At 36.0% G+C, this 26,162-nt stretch overlaps 1 protein-coding gene and 1 long non-coding RNA gene across 7 annotated transcripts in view; one reads left to right on the top strand and one right to left on the bottom strand.

The window, feature by feature from the left end:
• Kmr (kramer) overlaps positions 1 to 26,162 on the bottom strand; it is a 278,588-nt gene that overhangs the window by 40,898 nt on the left and 211,528 nt on the right. For all 6 annotated transcript variants that reach the window (XM_064125086.1, XM_064125071.1, XM_064125078.1 and 3 more), the window contains 2 exons: positions 1,486 to 1,765; positions 1,260 to 1,405 (listed from right to left, as the gene is read on the bottom strand). In XM_064125086.1, the coding sequence (XP_063981156.1) occupies positions 1,260 to 1,405; positions 1,486 to 1,765 (426 nt within the window). The remainder of the gene's footprint in view (positions 1 to 1,259; positions 1,406 to 1,485; positions 1,766 to 26,162) is intronic.
• On the top strand, positions 9,511 to 20,834 carry LOC135164631 (uncharacterized). The gene is made up of 3 exons (XR_010299349.1): positions 9,511 to 9,726; positions 12,687 to 12,934; positions 19,859 to 20,834. It is a non-coding gene; the product is annotated as an uncharacterized LOC135164631 (long non-coding RNA).

The following is a 26,162-nucleotide window of genomic DNA, read 5'->3' as shown; positions in this document are numbered from 1 at the left end:
TCATCATACAGAACTGTTGTTTGACACCTCGAATACATTGATCAATGAGGAAAAAGTCTTACGCATGAAGTTACCAAATGTCTTAGGTGGCTAACTTAATTTATGTGCTGGTGCTTTCATACATAAGATTTACAAAAATTTTTAGAGCAAGTCACTACACAGAACTTCCTTGGCCGATTTTTTACAAAAATGTATTGTTGTTGTTTTCAGCAGATTCCATAGATTTTTTGAAAATTAAAAAAAGTGTTTGTATTCCATGAATTTGTTTTTCTAAATTGAATTTAGAATTCAATTGAATAGTTGATTTTCTATTTTACTTCTTTGAGTGTTCACACCACATTCACCTTTAATGTCGTACATACATTTGAGGCTTCCATTCGGGTGGGTTAGTGCTGCCAACGCCACCAATTGATTCTGACAATTTTATGATGTGAAATCGTGAGAATCTGAATATGGAACCGTTACTATGCGCGTATTTTCTCAACTATCGATCCGAAAAATATGAAACATGTATCATTGAAAAGCGCATAAGCAATTTATATAGTGTAACTAATAACAATATTCTAATTCATTATCCCCTGCCCCCGAAAATTATTAAAAATCATTTAGAGGTAATGGAGGGAGTAGTTGTATCCTGTATAGAAGGCGGGCGTCATGCACTCCAAAGGTTCAACCGAATATGACGTTCACAAACATCAATTATTTTTACAAATCAATTAAAAAAGAATCGAATCGCGAAATTCGATAATTCAAGAACGCCGTATCTTCCATCTAGTCACATAAATTACTACATTTTCCTTCGTTCTATCGTCATTCTTTATTCCCTGAAAGTTGAAACCTCTTCAACCCAAAATTCATTATTAATTCCCCATTAATCATAAAAGAATCAGCTCATTGTTCGAGCCACCTAACCACACAGAAACTTCATTCAGTTACCGAATCGTTCATTTGGCTGAACATGCCACTGCTAAAATGAATCGTCCGGTAATTATTAACGACTATCGAGTTGTTGTAATTTAATAACTCTATTCGATAACAACTCTTGCACCTCGTTAACATGGACCGATTCTATCTGTCAGTGTTAGATAATTTTTATTAAAAAATCCCCCCCCCTCCCTCCCGCCATGGGGAAAGGTAATTAGGGTTTTAGGGTTTCATCTCCCGTATTTTTTATGAAATATCTCTCTCTGCATACGCAACGCACGGAATTACCAATATTATTCACACGATAAATAATACAATAGGTATTTGAGACTCACTGGGGCTGTGCATGTGTCTCTCGCTATCGCTTGGGCTTGATACTCGATGATCGATTGGCGATACAACGCGTAGGTTTCTCGCTGGGCTGACCAGACGCTGGGCCGTATCACTGGGGGATGATATTCTCGCTGTCTCATTGTTCACCCTGAAAATGTAACAGATCGATTAATGAAAATTTCCACTCGATCAAAATATTGACTGATGAATGTTGTAATTGATGTTTACATCGAGGATGATGGCCTAACGTCGGCGATGCTGGTGTCACGACAAATTGATGAATCACTGTCGTTACCACCGGTTGCAGGAAGTCGCACTGATGTTGGTTGGGGGGTCGACTGATGAACCGGAAGTCCTCCGGAGATCTGCTGGCGTCCATTGGCACGCGGTAAGGGGAGGGTCGATACCGATGCCGGTGGCTGGGTGAGAGGGGTTTGAGACAGTTGCGAAGTGCTGACTGCACGGGGAGGCAATGGGTCACGACCTATTACCGATCCTGAACCTGATGCTGAAACAAAAAACAGATATTTTGTTATGTCCTAGATTTGAGAAATTATGTTATTGTTGAGAAGTTACGTGTACGTAAACTTTTTGTAGTCAATCAGATGACACAGCTGTGATAACGATGTAAGAAATTATATTATTTAAATATCGATACGCTGAGAAAAAAAATTTGCTGAACAAATTATAAAAAAAAAACATTTTGCGTTTTTTTTATTATAAATTATAAATTATATTATTTGCTGATTTGGACTTTTGCTGAATATGTATTTACTTCAGGGAAGTATTTATTTTTTTAGTTCTTCATATATGCACTCGAGTAATTCCCTGATAGATTAGATTAGGTTTGATTGGTGTCAACTATATTGTTCTAGAATATGATCACGTTCATTATAACCTTGAGGGGGCTCTTTGCAATAATTAGGAGCATTAAATATTCCCGCAAAATTTTTCCCTCAGGGAAATCATAAATTTAGAGAAACGAGACGATTATTAAGGGAATTTATTCAAGGTCACCTACAAAATACGCATCCTCTAGTCATATGACGATCATAATTTAAACCTAATATAGGTCTCCTTAAGAGTAATTAGATCGAAGAAATAAAATTTTGAAAAAATTAATACTTCTCTCAAGTAAATGAATATTTCACATAGAATAATTGTTTTTTTTTCGTGTAAATTATGTTGAGCCTACATCCAGAATAATCAGAAGTACCCCCCCCCCCCTCCTCCCGTATATTTTCTGAAAAAGTCTCCCTTGGAACGTTACGCTAATCTAGTCGTTTCAAAGATAATTATGAAATAGTTTGTATGAAACCAGTGGCTCCAGTTCATTCATAGACTCAGCGTAGGTTGAACAATTGCTTTATCCTCTTAATAACAGTTATTTGCACCTCAGAGAGTTGAAGAAAATTTTCCCATTCACTGATTACATGTTAACAACCCTCCAATTCTAGATTCTGCAACTGTGCATATCTTCCGAGTAACAATTAGTTACCTAAAAGTACTGCATTAATGTCAGACTGCACTTTGTAATTTCAAAGACGCTTAGGAATATATCTGAATCACAAAAGGTAAGAGTAGAAGTTTTGAAATAATTTCGAACAATCTAGAATTCTCTTCCACTTTCGGGGATTTCGTGATAGAGCGGAACGAACTGTAGTTTCTATTAGACTTTTTTTTTCTTCTTGTTTATGGCACTATTTTCTACTGGAAGAAGCTTTTCGGGGATCAATGGAGAGAGTGGGAGTCAATGCTTGAGTTTCAGAGCTTCGGGCATTTTCGACAGCGGAAATGTGAGAATTCCTGGTACGGAAAATGGTAATCACTAAATTTGTGGAGCTGGAGACTGGAATATTTTACGATACGAGCGGTAATTTGAGGGATAAATACTGTGGGCGAATATAGAATATTGTTATGATACAGATTTTGGGAATTGATGGGGTCACACGGAGTGATATTCAGTTAAAATTACATAAGTGATGTTGGGGTAGTGATTGTGGATGTAACTGAAAAAATTTAAGTGGATGGAAACATGGAAAAGGGATTTAAGTCGAGGTGCTTGATACGACATTGGCGAAGGCAAAGTTTTGACTGGAAATGTTCAGCCCTAAGCTGACCCACTTAGGCCGAGGGCTATCGGGTATACATGACACTTCTACCCCCTCCACTACCTTTAAATTATTTTTAATAATTATCTCGACCGGGGACAATGAATTAGAATATTGTCCTGAGTTATAGTATATAAATCGTCTATGATCTTTTCAATGGTACATGTTTTACATATTTCGGATCGATCGGCAAGAAAATGCGCGCACAGCAACGGTCCCATATTCACATTTTCACCCTTTCACATCATAAAATTGTCAGAATCAATTGGTAGCATTGGCAGCACTGACCCACCTGAATGGGAGCCTTAAAAATGAACGTACGACATTGAAGTACTGTCAACAATGAATTTGAATGTGTGGTGAACACTCAAAGAACTGAAAATGGAACATCAACTCTATTCAATTAAATTCTAAATTCAATTTTAAAAAACAAAGTGCACGAAATATAAAAACTTTTTTTTAATTTGAAAAAATCTATGGAATCTGCTGGAAAGAAAATTTTTTTTTTGTCAAAAATGCGCCAAGAAAAAGGTCTGTGTAGGGATTTGCCCTGAAGATTCTTGAAAAATAAATGGAAATACGACAGAAAAGCGACAAAAAGGGTTCTGTATAATGGGAAAAATAATTGAAGGAAAAGCACGGTTCGTGCGCCATGAATTCGAAAATCCAAAAGTGAATTGATGCTATGGAGTTTCATCTAATACAGAACTATCTACTAAAATTACAGTAAAGGGTAAAGAGTAAAGACAGCGAGCGACCAACAATAAAGAAGAGTAGGCAACCCATCCCTAGTGTTTCTTCATGCAGTCACAATGATTTTAAATGAATTTTAATTTTAATTCTCGTTTATTCCAGTGGTAATTAATGAAAAGTAGATAAAACAATAAAATTAAAATTCCATATCCCCCCTAAGTTGTACAGAGCACGATACGAGGTAAAATGTATATTGGAAAATTCGGTCATTGAATTTAATAGGAAATTTAAAGCAGAGGACAACTATGGGTTCCATTTTAATTGTTTCTACCTCAATTTCCGATATTCAGCTCAAATAATTTGGCTAAATTCAATGGTCCAGATGATAAACTGGTAAATTCAAAGCGTTTAAGAAATAATGAAAATTATATACTTTTTCATACTGAGAAGAAAACATGCACTTCATATATTCAGTAATGGGGAGTGCACAATTCTTCGATTTGATAACAGAATTGTTTAATATGAATTATACTAAGTACGGAGTAGAGTTGAAAAATATACACAGAAAGAAAATAGAAATTAAAATAAGTATCGCAAATAAATTGTTTTTTCAATGGTAACATCGATGAACAATTGATTTTTACAATATTTTATTATCAACTACGAATAGATCAAGTAACACAGAAGCATTTATCATTAATCTATGCACTCAACCTTTTATAGAAAAGCCAAAATTTCAATAATTTAGTAGACTCGCAGTTTTTTTGTTGGTTTACTCTTTGACGACTCCTTTACATTTAGCATTTTCAAAATAACTCTGCATCGTAAATTTCTAATTATTCTATTACTAACTAGTACGAACTATTTCACCCAATTCACTGGTTTATCAAACAAACTTAAAAGTAACGATATTATCGTGAAATAGTGTTACTCAAAACATGGGGGAGGAGGAACACGTAATGATCGGTTAGGATTCCTGTGGTCATCAGGAGATAAAAGCCAATGGAGCCATTTCGCGGTCGTTTTTAAAGCATTGAGGACATATACTGAAGGTGAGCTGTTCTGAACGATTGAATTCAAACACAGAAGACAATTGTTTCGTGCAAAAATTATTTTTTTCCTCAGTATTGTCTCCTAAAATCGAGTATACAAGAATTCGGTATATAAAATATACCGAATATACTTATTTTAATTATAACATATATACTAAATTCAATTACATTCTTTTTTTCCGGTACCCCATGCAAAATCGATCGGTAAACTGAGAAAAAAATATATTTCTCCCAAATATCAATTTACTTGCAAGAAGCATTAATTTTTTCAAAATTGTATTCCTTCGGTCTAATCAAGGGGAATCGAGTTGATTTCAAATTATGATAATCGTATCACTCTAGAGGATGAGTATTTTGTGCGTGACCTTCAATGAACTCCATTAATAATTATTTAATTATTCTAAATTTCTGATTGTCTTGAAGAAAGAGTTTCTATGAATTATATAATACTCATAATTATTGCAGGAGTTCACTCAGGTTGTAGTCAACATAATCATATTCTAGAACAATCTAATTGACGCAATTAAAACCTAGTCAGAATTGTCAGGGAATCGCACGATTTCAGAAATAAAAAATTGAAAAAATAAATCCTCCCCTGTAAATAGATATTTGGCAAAAATATTGTTCTGTCTGGCTGTAACGAAAAACGTTAACGGAAAACGTTTTTTTTTGGGGGAAAAATGCCATCCGTTGAATTCCATATCACACCATATACGTGCCTACAAATTCTTATTCAACAGCGGCCTCACACAGCCGCATCCGGACACAGCAGGCGATTTGTCCCATTGCATGACATCCCAGGAATTTACTTATGCTTCTAGCTTCCGAGTACTTCTATGCATTTTTGTGCATGTTACCAAAGAATCCCATAAGCCCCATTCGTTCTAGAGTTACGGAAGGTACGTGATGTGTGATGACAGCGTAAAAACAAGTAAAGCGGATGAAGAAGCGGCACAACGTGATGCGAGAAAAATCAGAATAAACACGGAATTCAAATCACAATAAAGCTTTGTGATTGACATTTATCTTCTCTTCGACAATTTTTCGTTCAATAAATTGTTAGAAGTATGTGAATTGAAAGGTGACCATTACATTTCCATTGCTTCTGGAATGAACATATGAATATAAAAATCAAATGAATATTGTGACGTAAAATGATCTGAAAATCATTACCTTAAAATCACTCAGAGTTGAGAAGTAGGATCAGCAAAAGATTTTTCGAAAACCGCCCTCGATCTCCAAAAAAAATGTCCTTGAAAAGTTTTCGAGGAACAATTTTTGTTTAGAGATACGCTCGGAAGAGGATTTTTTAAAAATATTTTCCAAAAATGGAAAATAGAATAAAAATAAAATTACAAATTTAGAAAAAGTAATTGATTATCAATGGGGTTTATTCAAGATCGCGTACAAATGTTCATCATCTAGAGTAATATGATTATCATAATTGAAACCTAACTTGGTCGCCGTTAGCAGTAATCCGACTGGAGAAATACAATTTGAAAAAATTAATACTTCTCCGAAGGAAATGCATATTTGGCAAAAATAATTTTTTCCAAATATGACAGTTATTGAGTGACTCATTGAATTATTATTATTTATTTAAAACCCAAAATAAATCACTAACCGAGGGAAATCACCGCAGCTTGGACGTCTCAATTCTCCCAAATTTGAGTGAAAATTCTATTGCGAGAGGAGACAGACAGGTTTCGCCCTCAACCTCAAGCTACCCTCAGCAATGACAGTGAAACCTGGCTACCATTGAATCAATTTGTGATATCCTCACTCCATCTACTTGATCACCTATTATGTCTCATCGTTCCCGTTCTGAATCCTTTTACTTTCCATCAACGTTCATTAGATTTTTTCCATCTCCTTTAAATTAGCTTTCAGAAAATGAACATTTTATATTTCCACCTAAAAATACCCCTTCACACATTTCAGAAGTAAAAATTACTGATCGATTTCTAAGTTTAGAATGAATTGAGTTTGAAAAATTGATTGAAGAATCAATTCCCCAGAGTCTGGCTAGTGCGCAGCGCACCCGCTATAAAAACTCCAATCCACTTTGAGATCAATATCGCCCCCTCGACTTCTTCATCAACTCATCCCCTCATCTATCGATTTATCCGTATGTAAGATGAAGAATGTGAAATACTTCAACTGTTCAAAGGAATGCAAATACCCTTGGAGAAATTCCAAGGACCTTGGAATGAGGAAAGGGGTTACGGAAATTTCGCTCTCGATCTTGTTGAACGCGTCGAACCGAGAAATTTGATTCGCAGAAGTTTGCTAAGTCATGCTGTTGATAGAGGTTCGCTAGAAACGGGGGATGAGCCCGCTTTACTGGTTGTAGCCTTGAAAAAGGATTATTTGTCATCCGACGTTCGATGTGGTACGCTCACCCCCTCCCACCCGCCTCGACCCCTGCCCCACGTCATTCCACGCCTTTGTATTCAATTCATCGGGTACCAGTTTTTTTCCTAACAAACTTCTTAATTGGAGATCCCAATTACACTCTCTCAACTACCTCATTAGACCAATGAAAATTCATCCCAATCACTCGAGTCAGTTTTATCCTCGGTTTTATCTATACTCATTACTATGAATAAAATCACGGCTAATTAGCTTCATTCGGTATTTAATTAAGCTGATTGTGGTTGCGTTAATAGCTCAATATCTCGAATTTTGAATAACGTGTCAAGGTATATTTAACGGATTGGGTTGAGAATTCAGAATGTGTTAGTGTGTTAAGGCTCTTATCAGGCGACAGTCGGTGTGAAAAGGTTATCTAGGTAGGAATTAACAATTAGACCAGACTTGGACCAGGATTAGGCCAAGGTATGCCCAAGTCTGTTTCCAGAAGGGCGTCAGAGAGAGTGGAAATTTAGTTCAGGTGCTGATCGAGCTCAGATCAACTCAGACTTGACAGTCGATCAGGTGCTGATCCGATAACATATGACAATTGCTAATGTTTTCGTTTTTTAAATAAAAAACAAATAATCGACGCCAATCAATTTCATTTCGGCATTCTCAGTCTAGTTTTATTTTCCTCCTGCGAATGTCAATCAACGTCCAACAAATTATCACGTGACCTCACCCCTGACTTGGTTCACCCGATCGTTTACGGGCCTTCTTGCAATCCGTGAGTTATGTACATATGCATTAAACATTCCTTCTCTCTCCCCCTTCCACTATTCATCGCTCATCCAAAACACAGAACAAATGCCCACAGAATGTATCACGCGAATCAATTAATTAAACCCCGGAATTTAATCCCATTATCAGCAACATTTTCACCCATGAATGATTCCGCGTGTTCGGCTCTCCCAAACGATATTTCATGTGGAATAAAACGCAAATGCCTGAGGGTTGGAAATATTTTTTAATGCCCCAAATCTAACTGATGAGATAAAAAAATACAAAACGTTTAAACTTTGGTAGAAATAAAATAGTAATAAATGTTGGAAATATTTCTGATATTAATTCGAACAATCGACCTGGTGCAAACGTTTGAGAGAATAACGGAAATACTCGAGCTGTTGTTTATGATCAACAGCCCAACACGAGGACCAACTCAATAGACAGAAGGGCCTTGTCTTTGGGCAGACCAAGGGCTCTCACCGTGAACGAACCGAGGACTAGGGCCACTCTCGAACGGTCTCTCGAGTAAACCAAATCGGATCAACAATATATCGAGTCTTTGACTGGAAAATGAATGTTACACGGAAAAAAAAAATTCAGAATTTCTATCGTGTGATTCCAATCAAAATTACTGTGCTGCTTTACTATCTCACTGCAAATTGCAGGCCTGAGAAAAATTACTATGCGGCGTAGTCAAATTTCCATATCGGCCTCGTAAACATTCAAAGTCTAATGGCTGACCACGAAGTGGACGCTAAACAGCTGATGTAACAGGTTCTATCGGGTATATCCGGCCCTCCTCGTTAACCAATCACAACGAGTTAACGAAAAGTCGATGTGTGGCACAATAAAAAATGAAGGAATACACAATAAAATGAACTAATCGATAGAGAATTTTTTTAAGAATGTCAATCAATTTTTCATTTAATCTCAAATGAAAAATGACAGACCTTCAAATTTTCGGGTGTGGTTTCGTAAATTTTATGAAGCCACATATAATTAATTACAAATGTATAGAAAAATTTATGGTATTTATGGGAATTATTATGTGTTAATAAAACACAATGCAGTATTCTGGCATTTTCCACTTCGATTCCAGTGCCGGCACCGTAATTTTTCGGTGACTTTTCTCTTCGTGTGAAAACTGATAATAAAGATCGAGACGTCCAATTAAATAGCAGGAGATATTTATTTACAATATAAATCAAATCGAAAAAAAAACAACACATTTTTTCGAAAATTGTCTTTCAGTGGGAAATAGACATTTTATATTAGTCTCTGTTCATGGGTTGTGTATGTCGGTGACCTCAGTGTTACGTGTCTCGCATTCGGTCACACGCGAGTGAAAAATATACAGTGGTGCATAGCGGCCACCGCGACGTCCTTTACTACTGGAATTCCAACTGGTCACGGCTGCACTAACAGATACGTGACTAGTGTAGATTTTAACATTAGTTCGATGTACTTGAATGGTACGAGTGAGTTTTAGATTAATTGAGTTTGTCATCATGTCGAACGTCCTTCGTTAATTGATAGAAGTTGATTTGAAAAATTTTTAGCTATCGGACTAGAATGTGTTAGTAGAGGAAGAGGATTAACTTTGTGTAGACTTTCAGTAAATACGCGAGTTAGTTCGGACCCTGAGAAATGTCTTGCACATGCGTTATTACAATTTTTTCGACGGACTGTGTGTAAAGTGACATTTTACGCACGCCAACCCCCACTTCCCCGGTAGGAATTGTCAAGCATTGACAACGGGGCCAGGCTTCGTTGACATTTGCATTTCCCTCCATTTTTATTGATAAAATAAAACTTTAGATAATTAATTTAAAAATTTGTCGTAATCTTGTAATCACACTGCAGAGACAATTCAATAGTTTTGTAATGAAAGAAATGAGAATTGAAAACGTCACCGTAGTGTCAAATATGTTATAAGGGAAAAACGTCAGGAAACGTCGATTCTTTTTTTTTTCGAATTTTGATTGAGAAAAAAAAAATCTTAAAAGTATCTTCTGATAAATCATTATATTATTGTTATTATCATCATCTTCTGATAAATCATTATTATTATTATTGTTATTATTCAATTATCTACTTTTACTCGTCGCTAAATGATTCGGAAAGCCGGATAAACGAATTAAAAACTAGTCATTCGTAAACCTCAGTTCGTAAAAAGAAGAAAAACATATCAGATTTAGAAACTATTATCAAAATTATCTTATATCGAAAACAATGAATGTAGAATACTATATTTTTTTTCATAATTTACATAATAATTTCTCAATCCATAATATTTTAACTGAATTTTCTGTTATATTCTAACAAAAGTCGGATTCTACATTCGGAAAATAAATCGGTAACAAAAAACTTTATACCATTATTTTAAAATAGATGAATATAATGAAAATCAAATTACCTATTCGACAAATTATTCCCTAAATTTTTTCTTCTAATTCCAACAATAAATTCCGTGATTCCTTTATCATATTTATATACCACACCCTCTCTGATAAATGCGATCTTTGAATATTTTCCCTCCATATTAGCAACTTGAGTAGATAATCCCTCTGCGGATTCCTTGAAAACTTTATATGTGGTCCACCGAATTGGAAAATAAACTCACAAATATGTTCCATGTAAAATAGAATCAGCTGAGAATTTTCAAAGTCCCGGGAAACTCCTCGTAGTAGATAAGTCCCGTTACTGCAAATGTAGTACACCCGAGATGCTTTCACGTGCATTCAGAGTCAGACGAAATTCCTCACTCCTCCATATCTACCCCCCCTCCCCCCACGCACTGTTGGTGCTCTTCTTGGGTAAGAACCCCAAGTTCCTCGAGAAAACTTTGCTTCCTAGCCTCTGAGATGCGGAAGTCTCGACAACTGCCATAAATAATCGAAGCACTTGTACAAACAGCCATGTAAGACACAATCTACTCGTCTCTGTATATTTTATTATTATAATTTTACATCACCACAATTATGTTTAAGCGTCGTTTAATTTATTCACGTCATCAATTTGAGGGGACAAATAGATTACGATGGTTTATTAATTTTCCAGTGTTCTCTGGGGAGAAAGTTGAGGGAAGGAAATTAAATTTTATGACATTCATGGTGAATTGTCCTTTTTGTGAGTAATAAAAACAATAATGCGTAATTAAAAAAACACTTTAGTGGGTAGTATTTTTTCGGGAAGTGTAGGGATGACAAATAGTCCAGTCATTCTGGATGAAAATGTTGTCTGTATTCGAAGTGGGGATTCAGAGGATGAAAAGTGTGCCGATCGATGAAGGGAAAAATCAGAGAATTTTCATGGCATGATTACGATGAAAATTACTATGCTGCCTTACAACTTCGGCGTGAACTGCAGGCATGGGAAAAATTATTGCTTTATCGGCTCAGGAAAATTTCTATATCGACCTCGTAATTCAGAGTCTAATGGGTGACGAGGAGATGGGCCCTAAACAGCTGATGTAACAGGTTCCATGACGGATTTCAACGTCGGCGATAATCGGATATATTCGGCGCTTGTCGTGAACCAATCACAATGAGTTAACGAAAAATTGTTGTGTCGCACAGTAAACAATGAAGGAAAACACAAGAAAATAAAGTGAATTATATATAAATTTTTACAGGACATCAATTAATTTTTCATTTAAACGGAAATAAAAAATGATACTTTGAAATTTTATAATGCTGTTTCATAAAGGTTATGAAGGCCCACATCGTTAATTACAAAGTGTATCACAGAGTTTATGATATTGATAGGAATTTTTATGTGTGACTAGAACACATTCGAGTATTCGAGCATTTTGCGCTTCCGTTCCAGTGCCCAGCACAATTTTTATACTTTTCTCTCCTTGTATTTGTTCACTTTTATGAGTAAAATTTATAATTGTAAAAACAATCGCAGGTTTATTACACGGAGAGAGAAATTCTTCACCAATTACATACCTGTTCCGTAATCAACCAGTTAAAACAATATTCAATAAAAATTATGGAACAGTTACGCACTTTTTTTATGAACTTTCAGGAAAAAATCCGAAACGTTCCAGAAAAAATATGGAACGATCAGAGAAAAAATGTGTAAATGTTTCATAATTTTTACTGAATACTCTTTCAACTGGCAGATGAGGGAACAGGCCCGTAATTATTAAAGAGTTTGTCTCTCCGTGTACCATCATGATTCGGATTTAGATTTTTTCCACCTGCAAATTATAATCGCCGAAAAAATATATCTCAGGTCTGACAGGAAATCAAAAATATTCTGATAAACTTTTTAATGCTAATGCTCTGCTCATCAGGACTATACCAAAAAAAATCATCAGAAAATGGCGAAAATTTAATCTACACAACACGACCTTTTTTGTTTATACATGTAAAACCAATAGGTTTACTCTGCTAACAACACAATTTCCGTCCAATGTTTTCAGCTCAAGAACTAGCAGCTAACATTCATCCGGAGGGCGACAATAGTTGCAAAACATGATCAGATTCGTGTGTGTCCAACGACCCCAAGCACATGTCTTACGTCAAAATGCGGGACAACTACATTGTGAACCGTGATAAGACGGTTTTACAAGGGATAATCGTGGTGTCCTAGGGATAAAGCAAAGGACAGGTTTTGGGAGACGAAAATGGCGACGAAGTTGGTCCATTCCATTCTATGGTGCGTTTAGTGGTGAGTCAAAGTGGAGATTGACCTTTCAGTAGTCGTGTAGATCGAGGTACACAACCCACTGTCGAGGATTCCCTTCAGGACATTAATTATGTTTTGGGGATATTGGCGTGCTCTGATTCGTGATCCTTGCAATTAGGGTGACATCCTACAGGTAAATACATGAGTTATGGCGGCTGACAGTTGTATATCGTCGCTGTACAGCCAAATGGGCGTAACTGCTAAACTTCCCTTTTGGAAAGCCACGAAAGGGGGCGTTACTTATAAATAATTGTCTGTTGATGAATGTTGAATATTTTCAGTTATTCTAGTGTCGGAAAAGAGGCGCAAAGTAGTGGCTCAGAATTAATTTCATAAATTTCTCTTGAACACAATTTTTTTCAGAATTTCTATGAAAATTTTCCGGAAATCCCTTGATATTTTATTTTGATATAGCATTATATTTTTTACTATAAGTTTTGTCGAGAATTTCTCTCCGCGCAATAATTATAAAAATAGAAGAGAAGAAACGCTAAAGATTCTGTAAATTCTCAACTTCATCATCTAGCACGGTACTAATTTGTCACGTGATTTTGTCGAAGGAGTACGATCTTATAGACACTTTCGGGTCTTATTGCTCAATATTAGAGTTTACATTTGAGGCTAGGAAAACATTTTTATGGGTGAGAATTCAAAGAAATTTGGGGTATGATGTGTATGCTCAGTTTTTTTGGGCCTAAACAGAGGTGTATGAGTGAAACCATTGTTAATGTGCATGAGTCATCAGGTCCAGGGTGTTGTGACCCTTCAGTCTTTTAGACAATAAATACCACTCGCACGTTTAGAATCATTATTATAACTATCCCATTTCCAATAGTCAATAACAAAATCTGGTGTGGCCTTCTTCGTCCACATACTGAATTACAACGGATCGAATTACAACCAGATTTACAAATGAGATCTTATGGTTCAGTATAATTTTCCAATGCTGCTATTGATACCCTGATTGACGTCGTAGGCAATGGAAATTTAAGCCATCAGGGGATAAAAATGCGAAGACCAGTCCTTACAATGACAGTGGTCAATTTTTTTTTCTTTTTAAATTGGTGTCGATAGCTCGTGGATCGGTACGAACCTAGTGGTCTAAAGGTCGTTAGTCTGATTCCCCATGGGACCGAAATTTCAAGGGGCGCCGGCGAGCGGGCGGTTGCTAATAGAAGGACCATCATACTGACATGGTTTTTCCGTCATTTCATGTCCTATAGGAGAGTGACTACAATGCAGTCTAGGATCCACAACCACAATCATAAGGTTAGATAAGGCCCATCAGCTAAAAAGAGCAGGAAGGGCCGGAACATAAAAATAAAGGTGATGCTTTTATTGCCGCGTGACATACACTATTTTAGGGTATTGGGTCCGAGATAAAACGACATTTAACCGAGCGACCTCAGATTAGGATCGCGATATATGTGCCATAATACAGCATAATCAATTTTCAACACTCCCGTTCGAGAATTTTGGATTTTGCCCCGTGAGATGAGCCCCAGCAAGGTGAACACTTCCCGGCCTCGGCTGGAAAGTACAGACTTTCATCGCGCTCTTCAGACAGCAAAAAAGTTCCCTTTGTAGATGTGTTGACAAATACCATGTGCTCCTCCGCCGGAAAAACATAATTTTCCGCCCTTGATGCACAATACATTATTAAAGCGCTTGTGAATTATGCTTCAAAAAAAATTCCCTAAAAATTACCAGAAAAAATATAATATAAAAATATGTCGAATGGAATGAGTAACGGAAACCTTGGGGGGAAGGGGGAGGGGTAGAATGGAAATGAGGTTCATTTTCAATTTTTGCTTCTGAATGGACACTTTTTTTCCTGGTAAATTTCTAGTTTTTTTTTGGTTAATTTTTTGAATTTTTTTTTTTTGGCAATTGTTAGGGATTTTTTGTCTAGTAATTTTTTGAGAATTTTTTCCTCCATACCTATGTGCATTAATTTACCTATTAAAACGAATAAAATATATATTTTCATCAAGTTCGAAGGTGCGAGGAAAATTCTGAGAAATGATCCTTAAAAGTTTTCATGATGAAAAACTCACGTTGTAGAGTTTATAAACTGAGCTGCACGTGACACTAAAATCGAGCCCATTTTCTAAGTGTGATCGTTACCGTCATGTGTCATAAGATTTTTGCACATCTCGAGAGTTTCCTCTCACCTTTATTACCCAAGAACTATAAAAATGTTCCTCGTCCTGGTCAATTTATCAAACTTTCCTATAAAAAAAATCAGTATCATCAAAAGGACTTTTTTCCCCTTTCCGAGTCCTCGTCAATGCCAAGGTAAATACGTTCTCGGATTAAATTCCAAAGCCCGTCAAAAAAATTTCATTCGCTCATTACATCGATGCCAACACACTTTCAAATAAAAAAAATATACTGAAACCTTTTCAGACGTTACATTTATTTTTCTCAATTTTATTTCCTGTTTTCGATCGTAAAAACACTGACGGAAATATCGTGCGAAATTACCGGCGAGTAAAAAGCAATAACGAACAAGAGACAGAAAAACCGGGGGAACAAAAGTTTGTGGAAACCATGAAAGAAAGGGAAAAGGAAAGAAAGTATATATAAAGAGAAAATGACGAACGTCTTTCCGCGTGTTATTTATGTGGTCTCATAAAACTCGAGGGACATAAAGCAGCATTGGAGAATAGTGGAAGCTCAAGGGAGGTAAGAGGTAGCTTATATGCCCCCTTTTTCCCGCGGTACTTCACGTTCGACATTCAGATGAAGTGCAGGAAGTAATGAACAAAGGAATATCCTCCGATTGTTACTATCTCCGGTAGTTTTGCACACCCACACATTTTTATATTCAGATACAACAGTTTCGCACACGCAGTATGGGAGATTTACATGGCGCATGCCATTAGAAATAGAGTAGTTTGTTTGAATAATACAGAGACCGAGGTAGAAATTGATACCTGGATACAGCTTGGTGCAACGTTGTCTTATGTTCGACCTTAAACGTTAAAAATTGTGAAACTAACCGTTAAAAAAAATTAATTTTCTATCTTTCGCAGAAAAGACATATGTCTGTAAATATGTCAAAAAAGTCTTGATGCCAGAAAAAATTATTCACAGCTTTTCATAAATCAGAATTTGGAAACAAATAGGTCATCTTGACCTTTGCTTTCTGCTCTTATTTTCATGTCTCAACGAGGACCTCAGGGCTCATTCTGCTAGATAACACATCAAGACTCAAGTCCTAAGCTCGAATTTTAACTAGATATTCATTTTTTTCTGACATTGTGTTTTAATATTGTTCTGTTCAATCACTTTTTCGACAATTAAATATTTCTCAATTGTATGTGACATTCAATTCGAGTGAATTGTGTTGGTTTATTCTTGTCAGTCACTCCACTGTGAGAAAAATATAATTTTGCCGAGTAAATATTCTTTTAACAAGAATTTAAAGCAGATTTTCCAATAAAAGTTTCGAGTATTTGTTTGTCCAAAACAAATATGATTAGCAAAATTTTATTTTTCTTCCAGTGTCATCGTTAGTAGCACCACAGGAGACAGTGTTGGCGCACAAAGGAATACACTTGCGATTTACAACCGCAAGAAAGCTCAAACTTAAAAATTTTCAATGTTAAGTTGACTATCACACCAAATATTCAGTAGACCTTGCTCGAGTTAAACTAGGCCGTAGGCAGCGAAAGGATAGAATACCTATAGGTGAACTGGTACCCCTTGGAAACCTTGCGGCTGGTTTAACTAGTAACATATCCTTGCGACCTTATCTGTAGGTACAGAGGGAACCTACGCGTAAGCTTGCAGTGTAGATCATTGCTAAGGTTATTACAAGAATACAGTGATGAGCGATTTTAAGTCAATTAAAAGGTCCTGTCACTAATACACTAATGCACTTGCTCATCACCTCAACACGACACTCAGTTTTCTTGAATCCTTTTAGTTCTATAACGATGACACAATAACTTCTACAGTTTTAAAATGTAAGATTAATGAAAACTTATTTATAATTATCACTTGAGTGTTTCGCACAAATAAAAAGAAGATATAAATGTATATCTTAAATATTTTAATGTCTGATAATCCACACACATCTCGGCTTTACTTAAAATTTCAACTTCCGATGATCGTTTCAATAATTATGGAATTTTGTTATCAAGAATGAAGAGAAATATATAAGATCCGAGAAATGTTCGATAAAAAGTACAAAAGTGCCAAAGAAGAAATTGAAAAATTACGTTTCCAAATGAAATCAGCGAGCGACGTCAACTTCAATGAAATTTATGAGTCAGAGCTGGAAGTCTCGTAAAAAAAACTCCCCAGTTCTTTACTTCCATCGAGACCGAGATTGAAATAATCCGAAAAATAGGGATGGGTAAGGCTATCCATCCGTACAAAATTACGCATCCCGAAATGTAAAAACTACACGGAGTGAAAAATTCATCAGAAATTACCCAACCATTTGGTAATAGGATTGTGCTTTGGCCTTTCACGAAGAATTACCATACCGCTCAGTAAAATTTATGGAGTGCTTGGTAAAGTTTATCCCCCCGTATGGAAAAAAATTTTCCAATAGTTTATTTTTTTTAAATGCATAGATAATTTTTCGTAAGTACTTGACAAAATTTTCTGAACCGTAGGATAATTTTTCCATGAATGTTTGTCTCCACGTACGTACGAGTTCCATAGAAATGATTAGATCACCATAATTTTGGAATCTGCTTTTAAATTTTAATAATTCGTACTTTTCTCGGACCAGCGTAGACCAGAAAATTTACTAACCGTTTCAGAATTTTGGAATTAATGATACGTGGCTTCGTAAAATTTACAAAACAGCACTGTAAAATTTATTAGTGTAATTAGTTTATTTTATTGTGCTCTCCTCCATTTTTACTGTGCCGCACAGGAATTTTTCTTTAACTCATTGTGATTGGTTAACGACGAGCGCCGAATATAGCCGATAATTACCGACGTTGGAGGCCATAACGGGACCCATTGCATCAGCCCTTTAGCGTCTATCTCGTCGTCGCCCATTAGACTTTGACTTGTTAAGAGGCCTGTATAGAAGTTTTCCTAAGCTGATAAAGAAACTTTACTAGTTGGGACAGTCATTTTTCTCCGGCTTGTAGTTTGCGCCGAGATTGTATAGCATCACAGTAATTTTTATGGGAATCACCCTATAAAATTTCACAGATTTTTCTCTCCGTGTATGAAAATTGACTCGTTTACGGATTAGTTTGGTAATTTTCACGACACCTTCATCTCCGCAAATGATAAAGTTTCCGGTACTTCGTTCAATGCCAATAATTGAATCGGTGAAAATCTGATTGCCAATTTTTTTTAATTCATAACCAGCTCTGACCAATTTTACTGGCCAATTCCTGGCACCTGAATACAGACGAGAAATGTCAAAGCCTCAATAATAATTTAAAAAAAAACAAGAAATTTTATGCCAAATTTCAAATTAATGAATGGATTTTGCGCAGCCTTGCCGTATCAACAATCTTTTTTGGACAAAACAAAAAAATGGGAATATCTGGAAAATTTAGCGAGATTGGGTAAACATATTTCGATTGATTGTGACAGAGCACATCAAGACAAAATTGACATGTCCATCGGTGCTGTCCGGAAATCAACAAAAGTAAGAAATCAGTCTTGTCCTAGTATTATACATAAAATCGAATTAAAAATAAAACTACTAATTGCTGTAAATAACATTGAACTGGGAGCGCTCAGAATTAATAGCTAATTTAACGTAATTTAATCACTTGAAGCCATGAACTACGAAAAAAAAAATGTAAATATCTAAAACTTTGTAATTTAGAAATTCAAAATACTTAATATTTCGATTTAAAAAAGGTACATGAAATGGGAAATAACGATAGTGTAAATAACCCAAATCTGGACGGAGAGAAAAATTCTTTAAAAATGACGTGCCGGTTCCAAATCTGCCAGTCGAAGCAATATTCGGTAAAAATTACGGAACAGTTACGCACTTTTTGGGTGAACTTTCACCAAAACGTCCAGAACGTTGCAGAAAAAATACGGAATGTTCCGTAATGTTCCCTGAATACTGTTTTGTGTGGCAGATTACGGAACGGGCCCGAAATTAAAAAAAAAAATTTCTCTCTGTGCGAGTTTCTAGCAGTTTAAACAAATAAAAAAAAAGTAACATCGAATCAAAATTAATCTGGTTTAAAGAACTTATATTTGGAATTGTAGTAATTGGACGCTAATTTGATTGTTAGTTTGGAATAAACCAATTACTAAAATATTGTTTTAGTTATTTACATTTAAATCCCTTTCATCCCCTATGACTTGTCTAAAGATAAGAATCCGCAATAAATAAAAATGAGGATTTTTTTGCTCGGAGCGCAAATAGATCGAATTAAAAATAACTATTCAATCACATTTTCGGCATCCAACACCAACTGATTATAATCCACAAATACGAAAAGAAAATCGTGAACAAAATTGGTATGCAGGTACTCATGTACAGAGAAATCGAAAATCCTTGCGCTCGAAGTGATCCACTTAACCTCCCCTGTCAAATAAATTTTCCTGCACTTTATCATGTATTTCTTCACCAAAATATTGTTCCGCGGATTAAACTTAGTAGTTAATGATTCATCTATCACAAGGGAAATTTTTCATGGAGGAAAATCATGGTCTGGAGGAGTTGGACGAGACACTGCTGCACAGACAGATATTTGTTATAAAAATTACACTGCGAGAAAATATAATTTTGCCAATCAAATATTCCTCTGATCGCTGGCACTCAATTGTCCGAAACAAATGTGATTGGCAAAATGATATTTTTTTCTGAGTGTACTCTAAGGTACTATAGAAAGGAACAACCACTCCACAAAATTCTTTCTTTCCGCATTTTTTACAAAAATTTATTTTTCTTTTAAGGGCTTCCTGTTACCCTCTCGACTAGTTCCATTATACGGGTAAATTTTCAGATGTCGGAGGGTGTAAAACTACCCCGAGTTGAACCCATTCAACTCTGAAGGTTTTGTTGAAAATTTTCTACTGTTGGACTCAAGAGGATTTTCCTTATTAAAAAAGGATATTCCGATCAGATTGGAAGTAACACCGTCTGACCAAATGAAGCGTAGAAAACTAGAGAGTGACCTGGATATTGGCTTGGAAAATAAGGTAGAATCTAGTATCCAGAACTTATTTTTTTCCCTCTTCAATTCCCTGCATATTTTTTTCCTTCGTCTTTCCCATTTACAATTCTGTTGCAATTCCCGAATAAAACTTGTGATGCTTCCCCCTCCCCCTTACTTCCGACTCTTTCGCTCAATTTCACTATTCCACTTCCATCCTATTTTTTACTTCTTATTGAGAAGAAGCAAAAAAAAATGTGGCCATATATGAGCTGATGATGCTTTTATTCCATTCTCTACTCCCTCGGGTTGAATTTTTTTCGTATTCCAATGAAATAAGAGTAAAAAAATATAAAAGGAAAGATAAGCCGTATTTCTTTTCAATTTTTCATTTCCCAGAGCTAATCTTATCTTGGAAAACAATAATAAGATCTAGAAATAACAGAGGAATAGAGAGGAGTTTTGTCAGGTTGTGAGTTACAACTTTATTGGATTTCCAGGAGACATGCGGTATGTTTTAAGGGTCACTCTAGGGGGAGAAATAGTTTAATAAAAATTGCGTAAATGTTTTGTATTTTCCGTGTGAAAAACAAGCAGACGACCGATGCTATTCGACATAAGTGATGTGACCGATACTTTACGCGTTTTTATTTATTTTTTTCATTCATTTCCTTCCATTCGATTAGTACTATTCTTCTGAATGGATCCGCCCCAGCTCGATTTAAAAAATGAAAAGGTTTCTACCTCCACGATGTGAGTTAGTTGTGGTGCTGACATCCCCCAGGGGCTTTAGAAAGATATATTTAACCTATTAGTAACATAAACTTCAACAAAACAATAAATTCTGTAACAAACACCCGACACAATGCGCCTACACCGCGAGAAATATTCCGTAAAAGTTACGGAACTCGAAGTTCGATGCCCGATTATGGAATCGACTGGGAAATTTTACGCGACAGTATCGTAATTTTTCACGGTCGATTCAGTTAAAAATTACGGAATATTCTGGAAAAATTCCGCGACAGTTCCGTAAAATATCCGACAACCGCATTTCGCTTCAGAATTACGGAAAAGATACGCTATTTTTCTTGAATATTTATCCGTGTATCCGACGTCTGATACTTTCATATCATAAAAGCTATGATCCTGCCAAACTTTCACTTGTTATCCTAATGTTTCATCAAATTATTGAGTATAGAATGCTGAAAATATTTAATAAAAGGAAAAATGGCAATATTTCACTATTTTTGTACCAACAGGTGTACATATTTTCATAGCTTTGTGTGGTACCTACTAAGACACGTTGGGGAGGAGGGGGCAAGATGGACCGAGGGGTCACGAAGGAAATTTCCTTATATATATATATATATATACTAGCTGACCCGGCAAACGTTGTTTTGCCATATAAATAATTTCCTAGTAATTTCGTTCTCATCCCTACTCCGTGCTGTTTACTGGGTCAGAAGTGACACCTGTAGACATCTGGCGGGGATAACTAATTAAATGACGATTGATCAGTTTTCGACCGGAGAGTAAAAATGATTAAATTACTAAAATGGCTATTAAAAAATACGGGTTGATCGTAGAAGGGTGAAAATTGAGGATTGTATGTATTTTTGTATGTTGTATCATAAAAAAATAGAAATTAAAAATTTTGTCTAAAAAATAAAAGAAAAAAATTTAGGGATGGACTACCCCTAACATTTAGGGGGATGAAAAATAGATGTTGGCCGATTCTCATAGATACCGGATAAGCACAAAAAATTTCATCAAAATCGCTCAAGCCGTTTCGGAGGAGTATGGCAACAAAAACTGTGACACGAGAATTTTATATATTAGATTAGATATATAATACCGTGTTCCAATAGCTCTCAGATACTTTCCCCACCGCCAAAATCTTATAAGCAGAATCCAGACCATTTCGAGCTATCAATGTCTGATGACGATGGTCATCTATTGTGTCCTGATATTCAAACATTGACTGATGATAACACCATGCCATTTGAGGACCAACAGTCCACGATTCCATCAGAGGATTAAAATGTTGAAGAGAGAATGGAAAATAATGGAGTATTACAACGAGGAATTTCAACCAGGAGAATTTCCAGGAATGTAAAACCAATGTAAACTCAAAACCCAATGTCACGTTCACCCCCACCCTACCGGAAACTCGTCAGATGCGTTTCTCAGAGTTCAGCTCCCATCGAAGGGGTAGAGGACCATGTCCTGCAATGGATCTCACTTCAGTAAATTATCGCGCCGAACTGGCTGAGAAGGAAAAGAAGAAAAGTCAAACGACACAGAAGTTGAGAAAGACAAGAGGTGCTAAACCCCAGGGCAGAAGGAGAAGACAGATGAGTTCGAGAGGAACCAGAACTAAGTCCAATGACACAGGGAATGTTCCCTGCATTCGGTGTGGGAAACGTTTCTATGAAGCTGGTCGGGAGTGGATCCAGTACCAGACATGTGAAGAATGTGCTCATTGCGTCTGTGCAAGCATCGCCGTATACATATATATGCTTGAAAAACATTCCAGGATCCATTTTACCCCAGGGGTCCTTTTCGCCCCCTCCTCCCTTATTTGGGGAAAAAAATTTAATTTGTCTAGTGGATTATGAGATATTTAAGGAAATATATTCACGGAAAAGGTGGAATATCTCTGGAATCCTCATGCTGATTCCGTCCATCCAAAATAGCAGTCTTTTATGCTATGAGAGCTACAAGTGTTCAAAATTTCAACTCGCTATCTCCACTCTTTGTTAATTTTTAATTTTCACGACGTTTAAGATGATAAAATGTAAAAACGACGACATCTCCAAATTTTACCCAAAAAAAAAAATATATTTCGATCGATATAGATACTGGGTCAACTACAGGACTTAGTTTCGCAAGTAATAATCACAAGAATCCCTACATCCGAAGAATTTCCTTAATTGATACCATCTATAAATACATATTGAAAGCCAAAATTCATTAACTGCTATCAAATTATTGACGAGAATTTCCTCCACCCCAACAATGTTGAATCACAAGTCCCTCAATACCATCTCCAACATGCTCCAACAATTCCAATTGTACTACAGTGAATTCACCAAAATCCAAACTTTCACCAACAATAATCACCGCTGGATACTCAACATTCGGTGAGAACGAGGAGCACCTGAAAATCTCCCAAACTATTAATTACAACTTTTGAAATTGTTTGAGAAAGTTACTCTGTGAAATCCAGTAATGAAAAGTTGTCGCGGATTGTTGACTCCAACTGGGATGAAAGAGCTTGGCTGTTTCATAGAGTAGATCAGTATGGATTTTGTTGAGTTCATCCTCTTCAGAATAATCAAAATCCTTGAGAAATACTTGAATAACATACTTTACACACAACGGAATGCAGCACTTGGTATTAGAACAATGAATGGACGTTAGAACAATGATGTTCATTTATTCTTGATCTTTAAGAATTTTGTGCATTCAACACAATCCAATATAAATTGAGTGGTGCTAGGTGGTGGTATGATGGTTGTGGTCTTTTACCTATCCCTCCCAGTACCTACGCTGTACCCCAGGTTAATTTCTAACCCGCACTTGCCTCTAAACTAACTTATATCTAACTCCACATACTTATAACTAACTCTACATGCACTCGGTTCGTTGTCCTGCTACGAAAAAATCCTTCATCACCGGGACTCGAACCTACGCTCCTGGGACTCTTGGGTCATAAGGCCAACACGTTGACGATGAGCTCAAAGACGTCCTCTCTAATCGAATATAATTTATTGTTATGGTCCTCCGGTAAAAAATTTGGTCGTCATTGTTATTGTTGTATGATGTTAAACTCTAACGTTACTTGAATGTATCGGTTTATGAGTTTTGTAATTGCTTTGAGATCTTTGGATTTGAGAGTTGGAAGAGTTGAACTAATATGGAGACGAGGTTGATTGCTTGTCCATATCTTGGATGCAAAAAGTTCTCTTTTCTCTGCAGTGGTGGGAGCATGGCCGTAGGAGATGATTCGACCCAGATAACAAAAAAAAAATAAGTGGTGGGTTAGCAGGAAACACATCTCGACGACATTGTCAAATCAATCAATAGATACGTACACATATGTAGATATGTAATATAAACCTATATAAAATGTATCATTCAAGTTAATTGGATCAAATGGAATTAAATCTATATATCATATATTATTTATATAGTATATATAATATATATATATATACAATATGTACTGTATATTGAACTTATTATTTAATAACATCTAATGTAATTATAACTTCATTATGGACAAAAACAATCGGGATGATTTCCGAGCAACTGGAAATATTGACATAATTTAGTGCATAACCGCACGAAATCGATTAAACCTAATTTTTTCAAAGAATTACCCTCTCCTTCACGAATGCAATTAATAAAATAATAATTGATTTACGTATATTGTCAATGAGAACTTCAATACAGCAGTATTAATTATGCAAGTTAATTCATAATCCATCCGAAGCAGATTGGAAATGATGAATTGTTAAATCCGGATTTCGAATCGTTGAAGCGCTTTGTCAAAGTCCTCTCGTCAATTATTAAAACGTGAATTGAATGGGGAGGAGAAAAGAGCCCCAGGGCCCACTGCACAGAGAGCCCTCATTACACTTTGCATCGTATGTGGACAACTGGTGGGTTGGAGAGACCACTGTACTCCTACATTAGCATAATTTCATGATTCATCTAGGAAGGCACGGAGGAGGCCCATCAGCTGTTGGCACTTGGGTAAGTGGCTATGTGTTTGCTGGTGGTTCTCCTCTGGTTTCTCGGATTATGTAGAGTTCTACGTGACGTGGATGGTACCAACTCAGATAACTCGACGCCCAGTTCACAACTTGCGGAAGGGACACTTCCGGTTTTAGAGAGCTTCAATGATGTTGCAGAGTTCATCAAACTCATTTGGTTTCCATGGAAAAGGCTTTTCCCGTGAATTTTATTTTCGCTTCAGACGTCTCATTGTCTGTAAACAATAGCCCGTTAGATCTAGTAATAATTGTGTCGATAATTCATGAGGGGAAGCGAGAGGTATTGATTTGCAATTTTTGAAATTCTCAAAGGGCTCGAGAGCTGTTTCAGGGAATTTTTGGGGCGAAAATAGCGAGGGGTCAGCTATTTGGAAATCTGGTGACAGCGATTTTTAATATACAGCTTTATTTCATTCACACGTTTCCCAGAAAATTCTTCTCAGTTTTGCTCTCTTCAATTAAAACTTCCCAGAATGAAAATTACTTCAGCCAAATTTTTTTATAATTTAAAATATATTGAAGTAGGAAATAATACCTGCGAAATTTTTTAAAGCTCTTTCTGTTTAATTTTCATTGACGATGTTCTTTCATATTTTTGTTGTCATTTGCAATATTTAAATTCCAGAGGATTCAATAATTCATGAAAATGAAAGGTAATGAGAAAGCCCGGATAATAGAAAGTTGTCAAGATAACTAATAAAATGAAGTTTGATTTCATTGGCAAATCCAAGACTGATTCAATCTCAGACGTAAATCTTCCATTCAACCCATGTAATTATTAGGTACATAAATCACGTACCTCAATCTACCCAATTATATTCCACTAAAGTACTTCAAAGAGTTATCAATGATGATTAATTATTGGGGAATTATCGGGCATTCGAAGGGTTGATCAGTCAAGTCTCGATGGTTTTGCAATGTTCGACCCCTGCAAACCCAAATCATATTTCTACTTTGAATGTTCTTCCTATGTTTTAAGACAGCATTGACTGAAGAACGGATAATTCTTGGCAGAAGGTAATACTTTTATTGTAAATGGGACTGACTTCATAAGCATTACGAGACAAATTGATCATAGCAAAAATTTTTAGCACTCATTTCCCGCCCAAAAAAACAATAAAAATGTACATCAAGTCTTGCTTAACGAGTAAATAAATATATAATGGTAACAAATGATATGTATGAATTACTAGTTAATCATATACACGTAAAGTACACATCCGATTGTCGTTATCTTTAAAAAAACAACCCAAGGAGGCAGACAAATACACTGATAAAAAAATGATTTTAATAACGAAATTTTTTGCTTGAGACAAATATTCA

The sequence above is a fragment of the Diachasmimorpha longicaudata genome, chromosome 1, assembly GCF_034640455.1.
Source record: "Diachasmimorpha longicaudata isolate KC_UGA_2023 chromosome 1, iyDiaLong2, whole genome shotgun sequence".
Lineage (NCBI taxonomy): Eukaryota > Metazoa > Arthropoda > Insecta > Hymenoptera > Braconidae > Diachasmimorpha > Diachasmimorpha longicaudata.
The sequence above is the reverse complement of the archived record's forward strand: the minus strand, read 5'-3'. Positions and strand labels throughout refer to the sequence as shown.